The sequence below is a fragment of the Melanerpes formicivorus genome, unplaced genomic scaffold (genome assembly GCF_026170545.1).
Source record: "Melanerpes formicivorus ecotype bairdi unplaced genomic scaffold, bMelFor1.0.p_v2 SCAF_17, whole genome shotgun sequence".
Taxonomy (NCBI): Eukaryota; Metazoa; Chordata; class Aves; order Piciformes; family Picidae; genus Melanerpes; species Melanerpes formicivorus.
This window is the reverse complement of record NW_027142369.1, coordinates 11,685,199-11,708,349: the sequence shown is the minus strand read 5'-3', so window position 1 is coordinate 11,708,349 and position 23,151 is coordinate 11,685,199. Positions and strand designations below refer to the sequence as shown.

Genomic DNA, 23,151 nt, shown 5'->3' with positions numbered 1-23,151 from the left:
GTTCTTCCTTTTTCATGTAGTCTGATGTGGTTTAGGTTTGTACATCAGTTTACTTAATTCTTGACTACTATTTTTGTGGCTCTTCAGACTAATCTTTCAGCACTTTTCATCAAGTTTTATTCTGTTTCAGTCCAAATTCCAGGCAATCTCTAGACATAAATGTAGAAAAGCCTGGAATGTCTTAGGGACCCTGAAATCTTCAGTTCTGTTGACTGAAATAACTAGATCCCTTAATTCTCACAAATAACCTCAATTAGCAACTTGGGTATTTTCCTCTTTGTTTCTTTGTTTCCTTTCATTAAATGCAAAGGGGATCCAGTTTCAGGTGGTTGCTAGTTAGTGACCAGATCTTCATGAAAGCTACTACTAGTTATAAAAAAGAAAGCAGATTCTGTTGGCTCAGTGGCAGGTGATGAGATCTGTCAGCTCTTGCATCCAGGAATAACTAGGCCTCACTGGGACCCATTGGCTTGATTTGCCTGCTAAAGGGATGTTTTTCAGCATATTCCAGTTTGTATCATATAGCTGTGCTTTATGATACAACTTTTGGCTAAGAACTATTTTACTAAGCTCTTGGCTGCAATGATGTCTTTCTCAAACTGCTTCCATCAATTTTTATTGTCTTCTGTATAAAAGTGTTTAATACTTTTATTATCCCTTGTCTCTGAGCCCTCTTTTTTTTTTCCTTCTCTCATTGTAATTATTGAATGCAGATTATTTAATAGTTTACTTCTCAAGAACAAAATCCTGAAATAAAAACAAATCACTTTTTACTAGTAATCTCTTTTCGTCTCATGTCACACAACTGCAATCTAGGTTATAGGAAAAAAATAGTCCTTATTCTGGGAATGCAATGTTTTTACAGTTCATGGTTATATGTATTTTAGCTTACAAGCTTCTATGTTAATAGTTACAGATTTGTAATTTCTTATTTTTCTTCTACACCACTGATAAGTGTGCACTGTACTTGCCACAGAAGATGCAGCTGATGGGGAGGGTGCTCAGGAGCAGTGTTAGGGGTTTATATTTTGGTTTTCCCCACCTACATTGCTTGAGAAGTAAGGTACAAAGTGGGGTTCATTATAAGGTGAAGGTGTAAGGAAAAGTCTTTGTCATCCTCTTAACATTTAGAGAGCCAGGATTTAGGTAGTTACTGCCAATTGCACAGAGCAGCAAAGAAAAGCAAAGCTATCTCTTACTGGGAAAGTAGAATTGCCATTCTCAATCACCTTGAAATTCTAACTAAAATTCTACCCTAAAAGTAAAATTTGGCTGTTTTCTTATTGTTTGTCTCTCTTAAGTCCTTTGTACAGAAGTAGAGCTGTGGGCAAGCTCTTTCTACCCAAGGAGGAAGATTGTTACAAACCAATTTCTAATTTCCATTTCAGACACGAGAGCAGGAAGAGCTGGAGGAAGCTTTAGAGGTAGAGCGGCAGGAAAATGAGCAAAGGCGACTGCTCATACAGAAAGAAGAACAACTACAACAGATGTTGAAAAGAAAGAATAAGCAGGCACTCTTGGATGATCTGGTGAGTAACAAAACCAGAGCAAGCAGCAAGTACCTTGATATTGATCTCTACCATGTGTATATTTAACGCATCTATTCCCTCGTGGCCAAAATGGGTAGCTTTAACCATGATTGTGTATGTACTGCTATTAAAACATTTTAATATTCTAAAAACAACAGAAAGTTGATTTTTAAAGGCTGAGGAAGGAAACTAGGCAATTCTACTTTGTGTCTCAATTTATGAAGGGGAACTGTCAGCTTCAATTTGAGCCAAAACTTATTTTGTAATACTAAAGGTTTATAAATCCTGCATTGAAATGTTTGTATAATGGCTTACAAAGTCTCTGGAAAAACAGCAGTTGTTAAATAAACATTTCCTATGGTCTCTGAAATCCCTCTAATGCTGGCTGCAAATCTGATAATGAAGCTGATCATAAGTAAAATTGAATTGAGAAATGCAGCAAAAGCCAAGTTTAAGCAATAGCAATGTAAAGAATTACATAAAAAAAGATAACCCTATATCAGTGGTTGTTGGTGTTGTGCTAAACCAGACAAGGATTAAGTTGTGACTAGAGTGACGTCAGTTGCAAGACTACTGACCTGACAGGATTGTGAGCGTAGAGGTGGGTGGGAAGCTGGTGTTTGACTGCTCAGTTTTGAGTTCTCTCTTGCATGCATCACCTGTGACATGGTATTTTTTCCCCCCAGATTCCCTCCCCATGTTATTGGGCATCAAGAGAAAAATAAAGACCATCTGACTGTGTAGTTTGAGTAGGGTTGTACATTTTTCATCTTCCAATTTTAGCTTTGCTGTTTAAATCCTAATGACTGAGGGAATTCAGTTTCTTATACATATTATTTATGGTATTACCACACTGAATAAAGGTCTCAGTTGTTTACAAAAGTGTATGAGAGTCCTGCCCCATCTTCAAAGAGTTTGTAGTTTAGATAGTCCAGAAACAGGGAAAAAGGTGCAGAAATGGTTCAGCATTTAAAATATCATGCAGCAGGCTCTGGTTCCTGGTCAAGCTGGGGAGTGCAGTGAACTGTCCTTGACTGAGAGCAGGGAGGGGAAGGCCAGTATCACTTGCTGGTGAGGCAAGTGAGCCAGGCATGATGGGCAGCTCAGGCTCTGCCAGCTACTGGAAGAGGAGTCAGGTGCTGTGTTTGGGCTTTTATCTTTTGCCTGTTTACTTCCCAGTACTAAATTAGGCAGATTTTATATTACTTTCATTATAAGTGACCTCTTCTACAATAAAACCTCTCACTTCTAAGGCACCACACTTTGTTACAATTTAGACTTGTAGTTTCCAATGCATTTTGCCTATCATTTGAAGAGTTATGTTTGTGGTTTGTTTTGGGTTGTGGGTTGTTTTTTAACCTTCTAGACATGGCTGAGTAAAATATTAGAACACTTCCTTTATTTACAGTATAAACTCTCTCACATGTATGTAGAGGATTATAGATCTGCTCTTAGATGTCATCTTAACTCTTCAAGAGCCCATACTTTACCAGGCATGAGGAATATGTGCGTTGCAGCATATGGCAAAAGTAGGTTTTCCCTGGCTCATGGCATAGCCCGGAGTCAGGGAAAAGATAAGGTACCTTTAGAGACATCCTGTCCCAACTTTTACCAAAACCTCAGGGTTTCTGAGACAAATATTTCAGAAATTTGTACATATAAACAATATTTGTTCATACTGTTAGACAGTTTGTTTTCCCATACAGAAAATTGCTAGTATGGATAAATGCTTATAAGACTGGACCTTTCATGCGTGTTAATAGTTAACAGAAGGGCTATGTGCATATTCAAAAGGACAAACAATCACAGACATGACGGTCTGTTGGCATGGTGTGGGTTTCCCACAGTTGTGTAATCTGGTTGCTAGTCATTGTGAGAACTCTTGAGAAGTCAGTACGAAAACTGGCTACCTTCAGTTATTGAATTAGAAATGCAGTGAATGTTTAAGGAACATGAGAGGGCAAAATAAACCAGAAAACATTTCCCACTCATCTCTTCTCCCTCAGCATGTTACATCTGATGATTAAAAGAATTCAGCATCATTTAACTCTGCTGACAGCTGGCAGCACATGCTGCTGTGTGATGGTTACAGACATGTACAATACTTTGAAGATGCAGACTGTAAACTGGTGCATCTGTGATCCAAATTTTTCTCCCAGTTGTACAGAAATTAGATGTCTCTTCCTCTTCCCTCGTTCTGGTTAATCACAGATAATGTGCGGATCATCCTGTGCTTAGGTTTCATATTTGTGACTCTGGACCAGATCTTGTTCTGTGAGATTTTTCTGCTTTTAGTACTTTCAATCTAGTTGTAAGACAAAATGAGGGTACCAAGAAATAGAGAGGAAATAGGAGTGAAAACTGATGTGAAAAGTCAGTCTACAGCATGAATGTTTTTCATGATCACTTTGGAAGAATTCTGTAGGAAACCATGTGCAGTCAGGCATCTCGTGGTATTAAAACTTCTAGCTTCTTATCCTGAACTGAGTAAGTAAAAATCCCAGGCCAGTTCGGTAAAGCTTTTGAGGTTTTGGGACTAATGAATGTGGCTCATAGTTCAGTTCAGGTTCCATGAAACAGAAGTGCAAGCAATGTTTGAGTGCCTTAGGAATAAAATACTGTGCTAGAGCGGTTGGGGAAGAATCCATCTGAACTTCCCTGCTTTCAACTTCGCAATCCTTCTAGCTAGGAAGTCTGAAGAATTTTGATGTGTGTGGGGATAGTTGTGTTAGTTTATTAGAACATTACTTGGGCAGTAATATTCTGACTCTTTCAAGAGCGCCGTTGCATATATGTATGTTAATAATTCTGTTGAGAGAGTTCAAGTAGTTCATTTGCTTAACTATTCTTTTTACTGCTTTTCATATATCTAAAAAAAGCCCTGGCTGGCTTCCCTAAAAATAAGTTGGCGAAGGAGAAAATAAATATGCTGTTGGTTGCACTTACAATGGTGCCATTGTGCAAAGCAGAGCGAGGATCGTTTCCAAACGGCCTTAGGTGAAATCTAATGGGAAACAATTTCAAACTGGTCTGAGCTCATTGGTAGAAAGAATGTGTCTTAGATAAACATCTGATCCAAGTTATACTACTTGGGATTATTCCTTCTCTGATTAAGTTCTAATTTTAATTTTTTTAAATTTTAATAAATATGGTTGCATTGGCCACTTGGAATAAGGAGCCTTTTATATTGTCTTTAGTGTGGATTCTATAAAATTGGCTGTTTGCAGACTACTCTGATTTATGGAGTTGCTGCAGCTTTTTCTTATTACTCAAAATGATTGTTTTCTGTAAACTTTCTCATGGAGAGGTTACTAAGCCTTGCACCGCTCGGCTAGCAATGGCCTTTCAGATATGGCTTACAGTTTTGAAGAATATGCAATGGTAATTAATACTTGGGGCTTTTTATTTAGCTTTCAAATTTGTTCCTCCTATATTTACAGGAGAGCTCCAGTCTTCCTGCTTCACTGCTTTTAGCTCAGCATAAGGACAGATCTACTCAGCTAGAAATGCAACTGGAAAAACCCAAACCTGTCAAACCAGTCACATTTTCCACTGGCATCAAAATGGTAAGACTTGCTTGCTTGGATTTGTTTTTTCTTAAATGCCTTTCAAAAGACCAAGGATTTTCATATATAAAATGTAAAGGCTATCTAGACCCGTGTTACATATTACATGGAATAGATTGTTCTCTCTCAGTTAAACAAGCAACTAGGAATCAATCAAAGAATTTCATCATTCTTCTAGTGGGAATGTATGACATACTTTCATTGCATGTTTGTCAAAAATCAAGCTATACCTTTTGCCCTGAAAAATTGTGATTTCCTTGAATTATTTTTGTCTTATCTGTGTACCAGTTCTGGAAGCTGAAATTTTGCAAGCTCAAGAATAGGCTGCACTTAATTCAGGTTGACTTTAAACACTGAAATAGCCTGTGAGTATGAGACACAGAATTCAGAAAATGATGCTAGGTGGTTAAGGATGCTGTGTTTTCATCGTTGTTAGACTCTGGGAAGCAGCAAGTACTCTTGCAAATGCATTATTGCTACGGTGACAGCTTAAAGATCTGTCAGCATTCATGTTCTTTATCAAGACATGGTACAAGTACACATCAGCCTGTGTGTGGAAGCAAAGGTATGGGGGGGATGTCAGAGCTGGGAGCGTGAGTTACTGATTTTCATATTTATTTTTTTTAACATTAATTGATTTCCTTTTTTGGTTCAGATTGCTGCAAGTTTTTTTAGACTTTGTATTTTAGAATTGATATGGTAAACTTTGTCCTGAAAATAACCAATACTCTCTACCCTCCTCAACAAACTAAGAAGTCAGCAAAGCAAAAAACCTTGCATCAGACTAGTCTCCCATCAGTTAATCAATTTATTTTGTCAGGGACGTCTGTGCCGTGTTTATTATCCCCCAGAGCATTCACAATGTAGAAGCATTTCTAGCTTAATTTTTCCCCCAAAATAGTGTCAGCTTTTGCAAAATTGTGCAGATTGTTTTCTTGTTTTCATGGCGTATAAACTGTATCTTTGTCCCTTTTCTTTTAAAATCTAATAATCTGGGGGAGATTTATATGCTTCGTGAGACATTTTCTGTTTGTGTAAAAAAGCTTGTGGTCAGAAAATATTCATTGTTCTGTTTAAAAAATACTCTTAACTGAATTCTAACTTGACAAACAAAACCCCTCACCCTGACTGACCTTAGTCCTAGATTAAAAAAGAATAACTTAAAAAACCCTCAAACAAATTTGGAATAGGTACAGTTAACAAAGTTAAGGATGGGAATGTTTGAAGTCGGCCAAGCAGAACAGATTTTACACTGATGAAATTACAGGTTTTGTTGAGAAAGATGAGTGTTCTCATATTTTCTTTGTAGGGTACTTGATTTAGTTCTTATGTAACCCTGATTTTCAGAATTAGATAGAAATTACATTACACAATAATAACAGCATTGAGATGCTGCACAATAAATGGATTAACTGGCTAACTTGTAATTGCTAAAGTAGTTGTTGGTTACCACAGTCTGGGTAACCAACACAGCATGGGTGCACATGTGGGTGTTCTGCTAGGATGCAGTTCGGTGTTTGGAAGCAGATGTTGAATTACTGTGGATGACATGCAAGCTGGCAGTTTACAGGGCTGCTTTGACAAGCTGGACTCATTTGAATGAAATGTGCTTTAATATGGCTAATTGCAAAATTATAAATAGAAGAGTAAATAACAGGCTCTGTGAACAGGATTTGGAAGTTTAGCTAAACGAGGAAACCAATTTGACTCTTAGCCACAACATATGTGTGAGGCAGCCTTAAGTATGGGAGTAGTACAGCAGCCAATAGGAGAGGGCTTTTCCTTCTAAATGCAGTATTGGGGCTGAAGAGTTCTCCCAGCAGCCTTTAGAATGCAAAAGTCAAAAAGATCACACAGAGGAGCCACAGAGGTTCATTCAAAGGGAGGAAAATGTCTCTTGCTGTGTTCTGCCTCTAGTCTGAGAAGGTTGAGATGTGATTCAATTTACAGTATCTACCTCCTTAACACAGAACATGCCAAAACTGAAAGGGTGCAATGTAGCAAGAGCCAGTAAGCATAGTTAAACAGGGTCCATCTAGGAACTGAAGGAACAACTAACACCTGAAGTTTCACCATGTTCCACTGGTTAATTGGCCTCCCTGTTAAAACTGACTCTGGAATGTGATGAAATTGCTAATTCTTGGTTTGATGCTTTCAGGTTGGAATGGGATACAGCTTGGAAAGTTACTGTAGTCAATTTCAAATTGTTTGGCTCAGGGCAGAGTTGGCTTTGTAAAAAGCAATTCTGCTCATTGTACAGAATTTGATGTGATTGATGATCCATGAGAGTGCATTCAAGTGACAACAGAGGGTGAATTCGCACCTGGGCACTTACCTTATGACATGCTTATTTTCCACCCTGAGTGTTTTTCTAAACACCTGAGATGCTGGGTCTGTTTGTTTTGCATAGGTGTACACTTGAAATAGGTGGAGCTTTTGTGTCACTCTTCTTCAAGGGCAGCACTCTTTGTAGCTGCTTTAGCTTTGTTCCTCTCTAATCCAAGGGGTTCCCACCACATATTGGTGGGGGTAGCTCTAGGGGAGTATTGAAAAATTCTTAAAAATTGTGTTTTGAATTAATGCTCTGTTTGGCTCAACAGTTCTGCAAATTATCCACAGTTCCTGTGAAAACTCTCATTTTCTGCTTACTGCTGGAGTTTCTCTAGTAAACATTTAATGAATCTTCCTTTATGCTTTTATTTTTTTCAAACAGTTGAGCCACTGACCTTTTCTGGTGGTTGCTGTCCTTAATTTTGTTTCAAAATAAGGGAATCCAGATAGAGCTAGCTGAGATGCTGGCTAATCCTGAGCTTGTGTTTACACAAAGTCTATAAAAATATGCCTGTTTTGGCAATCCATGTTTTTTTTTTCAGCTTGAACCTGAGTGTTTTTCCTGGGATGGTCTTGGTCAGAGGCGTTCTTCAGCCTGACTGATAATCGGACATGTTTCTTGGTTTCTGAATTAATAGGCATGCCCATTCTAGTCCCCTGGGCTATGCTCAAGGAAGTTGGCTCATTTAAGGTGTCATATTAGTGCTGTGGAGTTCCTGTGCTGCCAGGGGGAGGAGGGGAGCGCCGTTCACTTTTAAGCTAAGCAAGAGCATCCCCTATAGCGCAAGACAGACAATTAGCTCACGAGGATAGGGTCTCCTTCGCTTTTCCTTCTGTGAAATTGGGGGTTTGTGCTCCTTTCTAGTCAAAGCTGAGTTTTCTTTGCAGTCTGCTGATTAACTTTTACATTTTGTTTCAGTACATTTTATCTTCTGTCCTAATCACTTGGTGTGATTTACCTCTGTAAGTGGGGAGTAGAAGTGACTCCGTGTTCTACTTATCATGCTCATCATATTAAGAAATACTCTTTCAGCATATCTGAATATTTAAAACAGTCTTACTAAATCTAATCTCAAATCAGTATAAAGCTATGAAGGAAGCTGTAGAAATCCTATTTGTTGCATCAGTGCTAAAAATATTATTTCCTGTCATTGCTTGTACTTCAGATTTTAGCTGGCAAAAAGAGCAATGATTGTTGGAAATGAGCAGCATTTCTAGTGCTTCTAGGGTGTGCAAAACAAGGCTGTGGTCTGGAATACTTTTTTTTTTTTTTGGTGAATATAATGGCCACTTCTGGCTGGGAGGTGGCTTTAATGTGAAGCTAATTTGAACATGTAAAAGAGGTGCTCATATGCATTGTACAGGAACGGTGGTTTGCAAATGCAGCAGGAATTAATTTCATTACAGTAACTTAGCTTTCTTTTTATGTCTCTGGTATTTACAGGACTATAGGAGGCTTTTGGTGCTCGTAGATCTGGGCTTTGCTTTACCATTGTGATTAAAAATGCATAGGAGTGTGGATGTATTTAACTCCTCTTTAATCCATTGAAAAGCTTTGAGTCTGCAGCCCAGCCATTCACCTGTTTGTAAGGAATATGAATGCCTTATACTGACTTGGTTGCATGCTCTCTTCAGCATGATCCAGACAATATGCCCTGTCCTCTTTCTGTTGCTTCCAGCTTTATAATGTTTCTTTGCTCCCTTCCCCCATCCTCACAGGAGATTTAGCCTCTAGTGATGGTATTCTTGAAGTAATTTCATGTAGTTAAAAACTCAATTACCTCTAATTGGATTGCCCAAATCTGCAGGAAAACAACATAGGTGTCCTCCGGTCTGCTACCACCTGGGAGTTTGCCTTCGTACAGTTTATGCCCAAATATCTTAAAACTAGTATAATGCATGATTGACCATGCAATTTCTGTCATGGATTTAGTTTTGTTACTTAATGGCAATGGCAACATTTATTAATAGAAGTATTAGTGCAGAGTGTTATACATGCGTTGTCATCATCAAGATGGTCGCTGCCCCTCTGAATTTGCTGTTTAAATAGATGTGTCAGGGAGGGAGGGATCCAGATGTCCAGAGGGGAGGTACTCGCCCAGGATTAGACAGCAGAGCTGTGGCAGAAGGAGGAATAGGATCCAGCCCTACCAAATTCCTAACCTCGGGTCTCTTCCGCTTAGCCAGGCTCCATCTCCTGTCAACAGCACTCCTGAATGGCAGTGAGTTAAGAGTGAAATATCTGCCGCTTCTTCCCTGTCCAAATTGTGGCGATACTGCATTGAACTTTCTGCCTGTCTGAATATTATATCAGAATTTATTCCAGTTCTTGTAGTTTGAGGCTATCAGTAGCTGAATGCTGAGGGAGAGCAATGTGCACTCTGAAGCAGACAGAGCTTGCAGGAGGGAGCAGTCAAATCAATATTTCAGAGGAATGGATCTGTGTCAGACACAGGATGTCTAGGACACCTCAGGAATGCATGTTGCCACAAAGCTGAGCGTAACAAGTGTTAGAGAATGGATTTTGTGTGGCATTACACTTGCAGTGTTATTCTAATGGGAAATAACGTTCTTATTTTATGTTATGTGGAGCTATTTCTTTTAAAACATTGACCTCATCAGCTCAGGTCAAATTAACTGTTCTTCGTTATTGCCTTTTCCTACAATATTGCTTCCTGCTTAGTGGCTGCTCCTGTGTTTCAGTCTGTTTCTTTTATAGCTTATGGAGCAATTATCCAAAGTCCTGTTCCAAATGCTAAAAAGTCTGTCAGAATACCTTTTTAATCAATTGTGCTCCTTCAAAGCTGCCTAGACATATGCCAGGTACTCTGAGGTAAGTGAAGTTCATGTTGCAGTTCCCAAGAGTGCTTTGCTGTCCTGTGTGACTAGGAACCATTCAGCCTTCCCGCTTTGCTTTGCCAGTTCTCACTGCTTTGGTTTGTTTGGTTTCATGTGTTTTGGGGTGTGTGTTTTATTTTATTAAAAAAAAAAGAAAGAAAAAAAAATGAAAGTGCTTTTAATATTTGCCTCAAGTTTAAAAATAAATAAATGGAAAAAAACAAGCCTATTTCCTTTCTTCACTGTTGGCTCAGCTGGTCTATCTTCAGGCTGAAACACTTCAGATGGAATTGATTTCTTTGAGATTGGTGTTTTGGTTTTAATCTTCATTTGGCTGGTGCTATGCACATTTCTTTTTGGCATCTGGGTGGAATATTTCCCTTTTCACAACACTTCATAGTTTGGAATTAGAGCAAAATATCAGACTTGTTTTCAAGAGGAAGTAGTACATTTGGGTGTATTTGTTTTGGAGAGCATGCTTGTAAAGGTAAAATTTTTCAGTGACGCTGAGTATTATCTAGCCCTTCAGCAAGAGTCTGGCTGGATCAATGCTACAAGACTGCATTGCCCTTGCAGTCTTCGTGTATGCATGATGGCTATATCCCAGCTCAGTGCTCAGACACGCTGGGTTGGATGTCAGTCCTTTGAAGCAGGGACTTAGTGCAGAGGAAACCCAGATGTACTAGTGTGGGGGTCATTGTAGTGATTTCCAGCAGGTCTCTGGATAAGATTCTCAGAAGCAGCGTTCTGGCCAAGCAGCTTCTGTGGAGTGAAGATTCTCAGGGGTGCAAGTTTGGAGAGCAGGTGCACATACCTCTGTAAGAACACTAGCTCTACTAATGGGATCCTGCAGATGCTAAGCACGTCCTCATGATTTCTAGTAAGAATACATATTGTATGTTGCTTTAGCTTTGAATTTTTGTCAACAATAACCGTATCTCATTGAGCATTGCATTGATCCCCTGAGGTTACCTATTTCTGAAAAGAAAAAAGGGAAAGGAAATTGCAGCTGCCATCTATGACTACACGTGGATAAGGAATTCAAATTAACAATTAAGGAGCATCAGAAATTTTGAATGATAGAATTCAGGTTGGGGCTAACATGACGGATTGAAACAGTCACCAAGAGTCCTGTGATCCAAACACTGCTCACCTAAATCTCATAGGATTATGTACACAATATGCCTACAACTTCCGAGCGGCGTGATGGAGAGCGTTTAGCAGCAGTAAATATATTTGTCATACTAAATCTCTAGCCCTCTATTTAAATAAAGATGTTTTGTTAAGAGTCAAGCATGTACGTGCAGAACCGTGCTTAAAGTTTTTGAACTCTGTTTTTGAAGTGTCTGCCAGATAGACTTTATTTAAGTGATCTATCATCAGAATGCTTCCTGTGCATTTCAGCCCACGGAACGAAGTCTAAAGTGTTTAATTGGGTTCTGGCCTTACTAAGTAATTACTGTTGTATCAAAGTGCATAAACATTAAACACATTATGTTGACTTAAGGCATTTTTTTCCTAATGTAAGTAAGGAGTGTTTTTTGGGAAAAAAAGGCAAAGTGAATGATAGTATTTGTTATTTCTCCTCCCCTCATGTACACAACACTAGCCTTGGGAAAGGAGACAGGCTTTTAAACATGCAGTTCTGTGTCTCCCCATATCTCTTTGCAGGATTTCTGTTTGGAATGCCTCAGGAAAGATGCCATAGTCAAAATAAAGGTATTTGGTGGACAGACATAATCAGAACTGCTTGACCTGGTTCTGTTTTGTGGTTGGTCTCTCTTACACTGATCTGTTAGAATAAATATTTGTTCATTTGCTTTAAAGCTTCTTTATGTAGGTAAAGCAGCACATGTTTATATACATGTATTAGTATAAATACAAATTAGCCCCTTAAGTTTGCACAGCTGCAATGACTGGAATTTAGTAAATGAAATAGTGCCAACACTGCTAATTGTGGAGAGTGAACAGCAAGGCCAATGTGCTTGTTAGTAAAGTGTCTGTAATCAGCTGTGGAGCAGTTCTACTCTTGTCACATTTTGGCATAGAACTGTTCTTAGGGTTTGGATTTTTTAGTTTTATGGTTTTTGTTCGTACCTTTTTTTTCCCCAATTTCTTGCTTGATTTACAGAATTGTCCAAGAACTTGCTTGCCTGACTCTACCATCAAATTTCAGAAGTACATCTATATGTCATACAGCATGTTCTGTCCCATGAAAAGGTGCTACACAGGATGAGGCTTGTAAGGAGAGGGCTGCCAGAAGGGTTCAGTCAGGCTGTTCTCTGTTCTCCTGACCGTATGGGAGCAGGCATTGTGACAGCACAGCAGGAGCTGGGCTTTAGGACCTGATATAGGATGCCCAGATTCCACCTTAAGTAGCAGCCAGACCTGCCACTAGCTACAAGAGCACAAAGACACGTTGTAAAGTGATCTAAGGAAAATGCCATTTAAATCAGCCTGAGATCTTCCTATTTCTGAGTTATGCAGCTCTGAGCATGCTATTGCTTGAGTAGGTGTTACTGTGAGCAATAAGGAGAGACCTGACTGAAAGAAAGAAGGTGGCTGAGAGGAGGGTCCAAAAAAACAGCTGGCAGGGAAATAAAGAATAATAAAAAATTTCTCAATCACTGTTTGTTTTGGAAAGATCATGCTTTAAGCACATGGAAATACTTTACACATTTGAGAAGTGCTGACTTCCTACATGCCTTGTGAAGGAACAGCAAATCATTCATATAATGTAAACACATTTATAGATTGTTCCAATATAACTTTTTTTCAGTGCTGTTGTTCTTTCTAACAAGATACAGTTTAGTGCATATATGCTCTTTTGATGCTATGCTCTGGCCAAGAGTGGCAAGCAGCATAAATGTTAAATGTTTATGTAAAATGAGCGGTGCAAAGTTATTGAACCGCATTTTTAATGCAAAAAGTTGTTAAATAGTGCTGCTTGATCCACTGTTTAAAAGTAAACATACCAGAAAGGAGTGCTGGGGTGAAACAGAAATAAATATCTTGTCTAAAAGTACGAGTATAAGCAGTCTTATTATGTCTTGATAGAGATGATAGGAAAAAAAAAAAGAGAGTGGACAAAGTTCCTCTGTGAGGGTGGAATGTATGTCTGGGAAGAAAATAAAATGAGAATCTTTAGTGCCAAAATTTCAGTGGCTATTTGAGGAATTGTGTAATTATAGTGGTGGGCAGCAGTCTTGGGAGGTCATAGGGTCCTTTTGCCTGCTGCAAGGCAGAGTCAGGGGTGCTTCATGACAAGGACTTGTTGAACTCAATCTTAAAGACCTCCATAGATGGAGACTGTGCTCTTCCAGGCAGCACCTGATAGCACTTGCTGCCTTTGCTGTTACATTGTAGGAGAAACTTGGTAATTGTGCATTTCCTTGACCTGGTGCAAGTTCACTTTCTATCTAGGTGGTTGTCAAAAGCAGTTTGTGCTTGGACTTGAAGGTGACTATGACTATAGAAAGAGGACTTCACAGACTGAAGTATTTTAGGATTTAGATCTTTAAAAATTAGTTCAAATGCCTTGATTGTTACTCAACAGCAAAAACACTGATTTCTTTACAAAGTGTTGATAGACTGACTCCAGTGTACAAACTAATGGAAAATGACATTTATGACCTGAGAACAGGACTCTTCAGAGAGGAAAATTCTTTTCAAGAGAGTAGTAAGAGCATAAAGAATTGGAGTAAGAGCACTGAAGGATCTGAAGCCATTTAGGCAAGCTGAAGTAGGAAATTTGTTCATGTGCATAGAAGAATGTGTAATCTTTCTGCCATGATCCTTTTTTCTTAGCACACGTCTGCATGTGTGAGAACAATACATGTTTTCTTCTAATCCTTTCATCTGTTGCTGCTGATCAAAGTGATTTTGTGTCATTCCTGCATCTCCTCTATTGTTTACCTGAAGGAGGGCTGGTGACCTGGAATGGCAGAGACAAGCTAATGCCTCCACAGGTTCCTCTGAGTCAGCAGTTGGTTGAGTTGTGTTTCTTTGTTTGGTTTTAAGAGACTTTTCCATTAGGCCAGACTTAACTCACAGACTAGTTTTATCCCTCCATATTCCATTTCTTGATGAAGCAGGGTCTGTTTGCTGATCCTGTAGAGTGTTGGCCTTGCAGCACAAGTAAAAGATCTCTCGTACACCTGTATTTTCTTTGCCTGTTTGTCCTTCTTCAGACAAATTTTGGCTAAGCGTAACCTATGTCCAGCTTTTCTGAAATTTTTGCCAGACTTAAAACACCACTCAAAGAATAGCCAAGAGGAGGACAAGAATGGTCATAATGGGAGGTAGTGTCTGGAAGAAATTTTGCAGGAAAGTGGCTATCCAGTGCTGGCAGTAGCAGTGGTGTCATGGTGGAGCATAGGATCAGGGCTCCTGGGGATGGGGCAGCATAAGGCAGTAGGTGAGATGGATGGAGAGAGAGGTGGGGACTTGGATGGGAGGTGCTCTGTAGAGAACCTGTGTGGACATGGGGCCATCACTCTTGGGGCAGACTTCGGCAGAAAGGTGGGAGTGACTGGAACAGGGGAATTTCTAGGAAGAAGACCTGAGGGGCTTCTGGGACTGGGAATTATAGGAGCGCTCTGGTGTACAGAAAAAAATGGGGAATTGGAGGTTCTTGTACTCATTTGTCTGGATAGGTTCCTGTGTAAGAAGTCGTATCTCAGGGCAGCAAAGGATGGTGTATGCACATTCAGATGGCGTGAAGTGTGACACCTCCTCCCACACTTGTAAACAAGGGGCTCTGTCTGTAGCCAGGGGTGTACATGTAGGACTTGTGTTTCCCACAGCATCTTCTATTTTGTGTTAATCTCTGTTACAAGTTGCACCAGCCTTACTGATAGGTAACTCCCTACAAGGGAGAAATCCTCAGCCTGTTGATGGAGACTCTGTGTGTGCCTGTACCTCCTTTCTGCACCATTAAGTGATCATGCCTAAGTGAACACAGCAGATAAATTAATACTTGCTGCAGGGTCTCATAGGAGCCAATTTTTGAGCTTTAAAGTAGCATGTTTGTAAATGAAAAATACATTTAAAAATAAAGATATATTTCAAAGGAGCTGTTGGGGGCCCTAGTTTTCGATAGTACTCATCCTCGATGCACTTGTATTGTGAGTAAGGTACTTGCAGCAAAAGATATGTTGGATCAAAGAGACAATGTTTTATACCAGGGAGACTTCAAAAGTAATTTTCCTCAGGAATGTTTGTTCAGGTGCAGAGGGTAAAGAAAGGAATATTGTTTTAGGCAATCGGCATTGGACATCAAAAGGTGAATTTCCCCATATATACCTAGTCTGGATTCAGTCTGTCAGTCAAGGTGTTGCTGGAAAGGAAGATTAACAGCATTGGCTACTAATGAAAGAGAAATTACCCTCATGAAGAAGTGCCTTGGTCTCTGAAAATTTGTCTTATCTTTATTCATCACAATTATTTTATTTTAGAGAAGAAAACCCTGGATAATGGAGTATACCAAAGTGGAGAACAGACTGTTTTAGTTGACTGTTCTGCTTTGCCTGAACACAGTTGGTGCAGAGGTAACTTGTATTTTGGGGAAATGGCGCGGCTTGAGTAGTTGTGACACCCATTATAATTCAGCAGATTGTGTATTCTCTTGTAAAAGTGGATAATAGTGTGGTAATATAGACTGTATAAAATACAACTTTTCTTAAATATAAAATATGTAAGAATACTCTGACTGCAAAGAAACCTGCTTTGACTCACTTAGACAGATGTGTGTAGTGGAATGGGCAGGAAACAGAAGGACAGAGAGCACATGTGGAACCATCTATCTAAATTAGCTGGATGGGGGCCAGGAAACTGGAATTTCCAATGTTTGCAATGATTAGTAGAAAACAAAATGATGACTTTGTATAAGAAAAATGATTCTTGTACTATTCTGGAACAGTGAGGTAGTCTGCAGGATACAGGTGATGCACGTTGACCTGGAAGAGAGTGGAACGGTAAGTAGGGTGGAGGGAAGAACAATTTAAAACTGAGGACAGTGCACAGCACAGGAGGAAAGCAGTTTGTATTTTTAGGTCTCAGGTCCATTCTCCTGTTTCATCTCTTGAAAGAGAGGCATAAATAAATAGAGCACTGCTCTCTTCTCCAAAGCATAGAAAGAGAATCATGGAAATGTGATCCTCTGCAAGACTGTCAGAGGCAGTGCTCAAGAAAACAAGAGCCGCTGGTCTGGGCTGTGCAGACTTGCTGACAGATCTAAAGGTGATCAATCCAGCACTTGATCCTCACCATTATTAGGCAGTCTTTGGCACTGAGGCTTAGGGTTGGCTGTGTTTGTGTACCTGTGGATATGTGCACCTGGCTGGCATTAAAAAAAAAAAGCCACTTAGATCCAGGACTCTGTGTAGAGGTGGCCAGATTGTAATGCTTCTTTGCGATAGGTCTTTGAGCTCAGACAGGCAAAGTTTAAATAACTGGAAGAAATTTGAAGAATTTTCTGTCTTTCCAAAAAGGTAACATTTCTGTAAGAGCAGGATGGTAGCTTTTTCTCCACTTCCATTTGAAGTGGGATTTGAGCCAAGTCATGACTAAAAATTCAGAAAAGGGATAGCTTGAGGAGTTTAATTGCTGGGTTTTCCATCATCCACTCGCAGATTTTAATATGAATAGAGATGGAGAGCTTCAGTTTTGTCTGCTTTACAGAGGAAATCTAGATGTTGAAGATCTATGCAAGGATCCTGGTGCTCAAGGTCTGTTGGCACTATCTTGGCCATGCCTACACACCAAAGATTCCCCTTTGTGGTTGTTCCCACTAAAACATGATAAGGATTTTCTTTCATTGTGATAGGAGAGGAATAGGACTTGCCTTGAGAGCTGGGGAGAGTGTAGAGGGGAATGCCGTGGAGACGTGATGCTATGTTGTGTCTGCTTAGTCAAGCGAATTTGAAATTAAAACTCAAACAGGCATGTCATTTTTAAAGAAACAGAAATACTCTTTAAGTGCTTTACCCATTTAACCTTTGGTCACTTTTAAACTCAGTGTAAGTAGCTTCACCAGCAGCTGAGGTGCCAGGTATAGCTTTGGTATGAAGTCTTGTTTATCACCTAATTGACAATTGTCTGTTTTTGGTTTTGTCTTTTAAAAAGGACCTGGATAAAATGTTAGTGGGATCTGGATTATTTTGCCTGTCGTGAAGAAGAAAATAGAAATGTGACTGTGTTTTTAATTTTAATTTACTTTCATCAAGAGACAAAGTACAAGGCAACTGGAACTTTTCAAAGTGTGAACTTTCTTCTTCTGCAGGAAGAAACTCCCTTTAGAATTCAGGATACTTTATCGTTGTTGTTAATTACAACACTACATTAACCATGCTGGTTCACCTTCTATTATCTTCAGCCCATCTCTGCTCCATCTTGCTGGTAGCATCAGGCTTAGAAATGAAGGATTGGGCTGTGCTGGAGCCAGGTGGAGAGAGAGTTTATGCATTAAAACCCACTGCTGTGTATTCTGTTTGGGGAAGCCTCTTTCTGCAGCTGTGGCAGTGTGGTATGGACCTGGGAAATGTGGGAGGAGAGTGTGTTTTCTTGTGTGGGGGAAGGTTTTGCTGTTGTCTTGGATTTTAGTGGCAGAAAAGGGAGAAGAAGAGCTAAGACATGGCCAGCTGAGACTTCTAGGAAGGGGAGAGAGAACCCATACCTGACATCGCCTGTGGGTGACAAGGAGAGACACACACAGAGCAGTTCTTTATTTTTGCAGTGTGAGGTATGTGTGTGTGCATTGTCAATTGTCCATGACAGCTGACGTTGGGGGTAGGGAGCTTTTTAGGGGAATTCAGAGATTTAGATCAGGGAATATTTGCTTCAGTCAAAAAGCTTCATTTCCGGATAACACCAAGTGACTATCAGATAAAGCCAGTCTGGACATGACTTTTGGACTTGAGTATCCATGCAACTTTGTTTGAATGGTTTTTGTTTTCATTTCCCCACCTTTCCTAGCAGGGCAAGGCAAGTTCTTTAATTAACTTCCCCCCCCGACAGTGTGCTTAATGTGAATGATAGGGTTACTGCTTTGATCACTTTGGCAGATTCATTGAATTTATAAAATCTGCCCTTTTCACTATAGTTTTGTTTTTGTATTTTTAAAAATGCCTTAATCTTGATGAGTTTGTTGTTGTTACTTGCATAAGGGCATGCAAACTATTAAGCCAAGGCTGTGGAAAATAACTAGGTAAATACTTTCTTACTGTTATGAAATGTAATTAAAAGCCTGTAAACTTTGTCATTCATCATTTCAGCATAGGAGTGTATTTCTTATGGAGACAGTCTAATATCCTGCAGTCTAATATCCTTCATGTCATTACAAAAATAATTAATGGACCCTTTTAGGGCAATGTGTGTTGCCACAATGTGGAATAATACTTCAGTGTTGTAAGTCAGTGTTGTGCTAGGAAACAGTAATCCCTCATGTATAGTAACAGGAAGTATGAATATTACTTATTAATAATAATATAAAACACCTTCACACAGATGCTTTTTCCTGGGCGTGTCTACCTTTTCATAAACAGTGAATTGTAATTACAGAAAATTGGTGAGAAGCAAGAATAATTTGTATAATGAACACAATCTGTTTATTTAAAAGCCTTAAGAAGTTGTAAGAGATGGAACTTAGCTGTATGTGAGAGACGAATGTTGTGCAATAATGCCCCTTCATTCCCCTTTCATAATAAATCTCTGCAGACTATTCATCTGAAGGGCTGGATGCCAAAAAGAACAGGTTCGACTTGTCTGTGAGGATTTACACCACAGTAAAATGCACAACTGCTTTTGTAGAGGTCATTGTGAAGGTCACGGAGCCAGTATGCACTGCAGAATGAGAGCAGCCTGTAACAATGGTGTGAGAGGTTGGACTGGGTGAAATCAATATTTAAAACCTCATGTGAAATGTAGCAGTAAGTTGGAATTGTTAAAACACATGACTTCAAAGCATGTATGCTGTTTTGCAAGAAATTAATCGTCTCCCAGAAGTTTGCATCTCGTACCCTCTGCTGAGTGTTGTTCAAAATGCAAGAGTGTGCTTGATTCCTGACAATTAATGTTGAAATAACTTAGTATGTCTAATAAAAACACCCTCAAGCCATTATTGATTCTCTCTGTCCAGTTTAAAAAACACCCTCATTGATACTGAAGTGGATTTAATTACCTGAAATTGGGCACACCTTATCCTTTTCTTTTTTTTTTTTTTTTTTTAAACAAATAAGGTCTGAGGTTGACCATAGTGTCACTATGTCTTTAAATAAAAGATGATGATCATTTCAAATGGCAAGCAGCCATCAGAGGGGTTTAGTGCAGAGATTAATTAGTAAACTTTGGAATGCGCTACAGCAAATGCAGCTGATTGGCAATAGCATGTGGAGCAGCAACTGGTGGAAAGCTAGTGCTGCTGAGCAGCAGAGGTATTTCCAAAAAGACTTAAGAGTGCTGTGATGTGCTGTGCTTTAAATGGCTGGGTGCTGATTGCATCAAACGCCGGCTCTCTATTTACGCAGATTATAGTAAATGCACAGGTTACAGAAACCTGATGTGCATTGGGGAAGAAAGCAGGTGTGGCTAAGTGCACCCCATCAATAAAGAGTGTCACCCCTGTACATCAGAGGATTACAGAGGATTGTGGTTTGTATGCAGTGTATTTTGCAAATTTTTTTACTGGGGAGATGAATGTCAAGGATTCTGTCAAATGGTGAGATAGGAGTCATTAGAAAAATACACAGAAGTAAATACCATCAATTCAAGGGCTATTGCAGTAATCCATTCCTAAGAATTCTAATCTACTTTTTAAAATGGTATGGATTACTGGTTATTATGTGTGGTTGCATGATTTTTAATCGCCTTCTGGTGTTTTAATGCTTTAGAGATAGTTGGAAACTTTCTTTGTAAACCAGCTTTCTAAGGGTGCTTGATCTGTTTGGCATAAATAATGGACCCCATTACACATAGTCCTTACTGGGACCATTTTCTCAATTTGTGTATGCCATGGGATTGGGGCCCAGATAATAAAATTAAGGTGATTTATGTAATAAATACTCTTGACAGATTACTTGGAAGCCTTATATACTTCTTAACATCTCTTTCAGTATTATTCTGTTAGTCTTTCCCTGCCCACCTTCAGTTAGAGGGGTGTGGTCAAGCATCCATTTAACTCATTAAGAAAACTCTAGACCATTACCAGTGGGTGTTTGCCTCAAAAATGGCCCATGCAACTCTGGCCTGGTAAAAGGCATCTTTCTTAATGTATTTTGAGTGTTGAGCAGAGGTTTGCCCTTGTGAACTAGTTAATAGTGTCACTGAAATAGTCATGTAAAAGTTTTGATCTAAAGCTGGTGGAGGTGCTTGATCTCATAAGATATGGATTATCCTGGCTTTGACCCAGAAAACCCTTAAGGTTTAAAATTAAGCAAGCTTGTACTCCTCTTAGCTTAAGTCTCAGCTCCCTTACTTTGTTCTCATTGTGTTTCAGTCCCTAGGGCCCATTGAGGTATTGTGGCAAATCTGTGCACTAGGCAGTAGCAGATGATGTCTAATACCTGGTTGTGAGCTGCTCAGCTTCAGAGGTGTCTACAGAGGGACAAGAAGTGGAGAATGGAGTTGTCAGGGGGCTGGTTGTTTCTCTGGAGGCCTGTTTGTGCAAGCCTTTGCCTCCTAGACCATTGTGTTTATTGCCATAGGTAATTGCAACGAAGCGGATGGGCTCAAATTACACAATCAGGTTTAGGCTTGCTTGGCTTTGTTGGACTGGACTTGCAGGCCACAATTCAGACAAAGTAATCAGTATGTGACTGCAGCTTTGACTTTGTGAGGCTTCTTGTGTGCTTAAAGATTGTTTGTAATTTTCTAAGCTGAATTGGTGTTGCTGAATCTGTGTCTGAGCCCCATGTAAGTGTATGATACAATTTCCTGATAGCAATCAGATTTGTTAGCTTGACATGCCTTTACATTAATCCTGTGTATGAATCTGGGATGTTGTTCAAAGACAGCATTTATTAAAAACTGCTTAACTTAGGCTGTTTTATTTGTGTGTGTATGTCTGTGTGTATACACGTGTAACAGAAACGCCCAAGCACACAAGAAGCATCTCATGCGAAAATGCAGTATCTGAGCACTGCGGTCAGTTCTCCAATTACTGAAGCTTGGTTATGTTTTTCAAAAAAACTAAACCTGCTGTGTGTGTGTGCAATGTACACATCCAAGTACATTGCACAGCATTATGAATAAACAAAGGCAAACTGTAGCCCTTGACAGAAACAAAAGTACGTATGTCCAATGATGCATTATCCTGGCTGGGCTGTTACTGTGCTGTGACTCAACTACTTGTATGAATTACAGAATGTTTTTTGCAGCACTTGAGAGTTGCCTTTTAGTATTGGTCTAAATCTAAGATATGAAAGGTTAAACCAAAGTCTGAATTTCTTTGTCTTAATAGCAGCAAAGAGTCACTGCAACTCCCTGCTTTCGCTAATGCCTTGGAATGGATCAGCAAAGCTGCTGGCGTAGCTGGGGTAGGGTTAGGTGGTATCATAAGGTAAGCTGCTTTTAGGCTCTGGTAGGCTTTTTTTTGTTGTAGGTCTCCTAGACACTCTGGCTGTCAATGCTCAGTCTTAGCGATGAATGTTTCAGCCAACACAGCAATGGCTAGGAAAAGAAGATGAGGGAGGGGAAAGGTGATACAGTGCTGTGTTTTAACTGTGACCCAAGATTAGTGTGAAACCAAAGGAGAAAACATGTTTTTCTTTGTATATTACCAGTTGATAAATGTTTATGTCCAGAGCCCTAGACCCAGGCAAACCTATTTAGGCTGCTGGTGACTTAAGGTGTTTGATTGCTTGTAAAACTTTTAGATATGGCCTTGCTGTCTTTTGCTGCAAATACAGTTTTCCTAAAGGTTATACATCTTACCTTCATTTTCAAATCTTGGACAGTTCAAAACAAACCCCCAAGCACCTCACTCTGGATTATTAAGCCTAATATGCCGTGAAAGCTTCTTGGACAGCTTGCCTTGGCACGATGAAATTAATGTGATTATAATCCAGCAATGCAGAGATGGAGGGGAGGTGGGGGTGTCCCTCCAAACTGTCAGCACTTGGGGAAAGAAACACAAGAACTGATTCTTATTCATATGTACTCTAGAGTTTCTGATTTGATCCCATTGACTGGAGTGATACAGTATCAGTTATCCCCATGCCTGTAGCAACGGGTTTGTGTTTCAAGTAACGAAGTGGAACGGCAATGCAGTAGCCCAGTGTTGATGCATGGATGGCTTCCAGGTAGATGGAGACTTGGGCTGACTGTCTCAGGAGGCAGTTGTCTGTGATCAGCCAAAGATCAGCTTTTGCTGGTGAGTCTAGAAGTGTGTGTGTGCTGGGTCAGTCTCTTCTGTACCTGTATGATTGTACAACCGATCAGACTCAAAAGGCTTGGCAAACCCTGTCTGTGTGGGAAATTGGAGTGCAAAAACTTGCCTAATTATTTAAATCAATATAATCCTGCTTAAGGCCTTTTTGGAAAGCACATCTAAGTGACTGGTGTTTTAAGTTAACACAGTGTCTTTCGTGTTCACAATAAAAGCTAGTTTCATTTGAAAAGATTGTACTTATGGTTACCTTCTACAGACTTTTGCCATATTAAATGTGGAAGGACTCAGTTCTCCTGCATGCACACATCCTCTTTTGTGAAATTTGTATTTAGATTTAGCATCTTCAGGTTTGTCTTACGGTCAACAATTCTTTGAACTCACAAGCCAGAAAGTGCAGATAGCTTCAAATAGTTGAAGCCTCATTTTAAGGAATTTATATGTTGGTTTTGACCCAATAATGTGAAGTTCGGTGTCTGTCTCAGAACTGCAGGATTCTAGTGGA

At 39.6% G+C, this 23,151-nt stretch overlaps 1 protein-coding gene across 1 annotated transcript in view; it reads left to right on the top strand.

The window, feature by feature from the left end:
* The window catches only part of MNAT1 (MNAT1 component of CDK activating kinase), a 126,234-nt gene that overhangs the window by 50,996 nt on the left and 52,087 nt on the right, over nucleotides 1–23,151 (top strand). Inside the window, exons 5-6 of the mRNA XM_068148950.1 lie at nucleotides 1,389–1,529; nucleotides 4,970–5,095. Of these exons, the coding sequence (XP_068005051.1) occupies nucleotides 1,389–1,529; nucleotides 4,970–5,095 (267 nt within the window). The remainder of the gene's footprint in view (nucleotides 1–1,388; nucleotides 1,530–4,969; nucleotides 5,096–23,151) is intronic.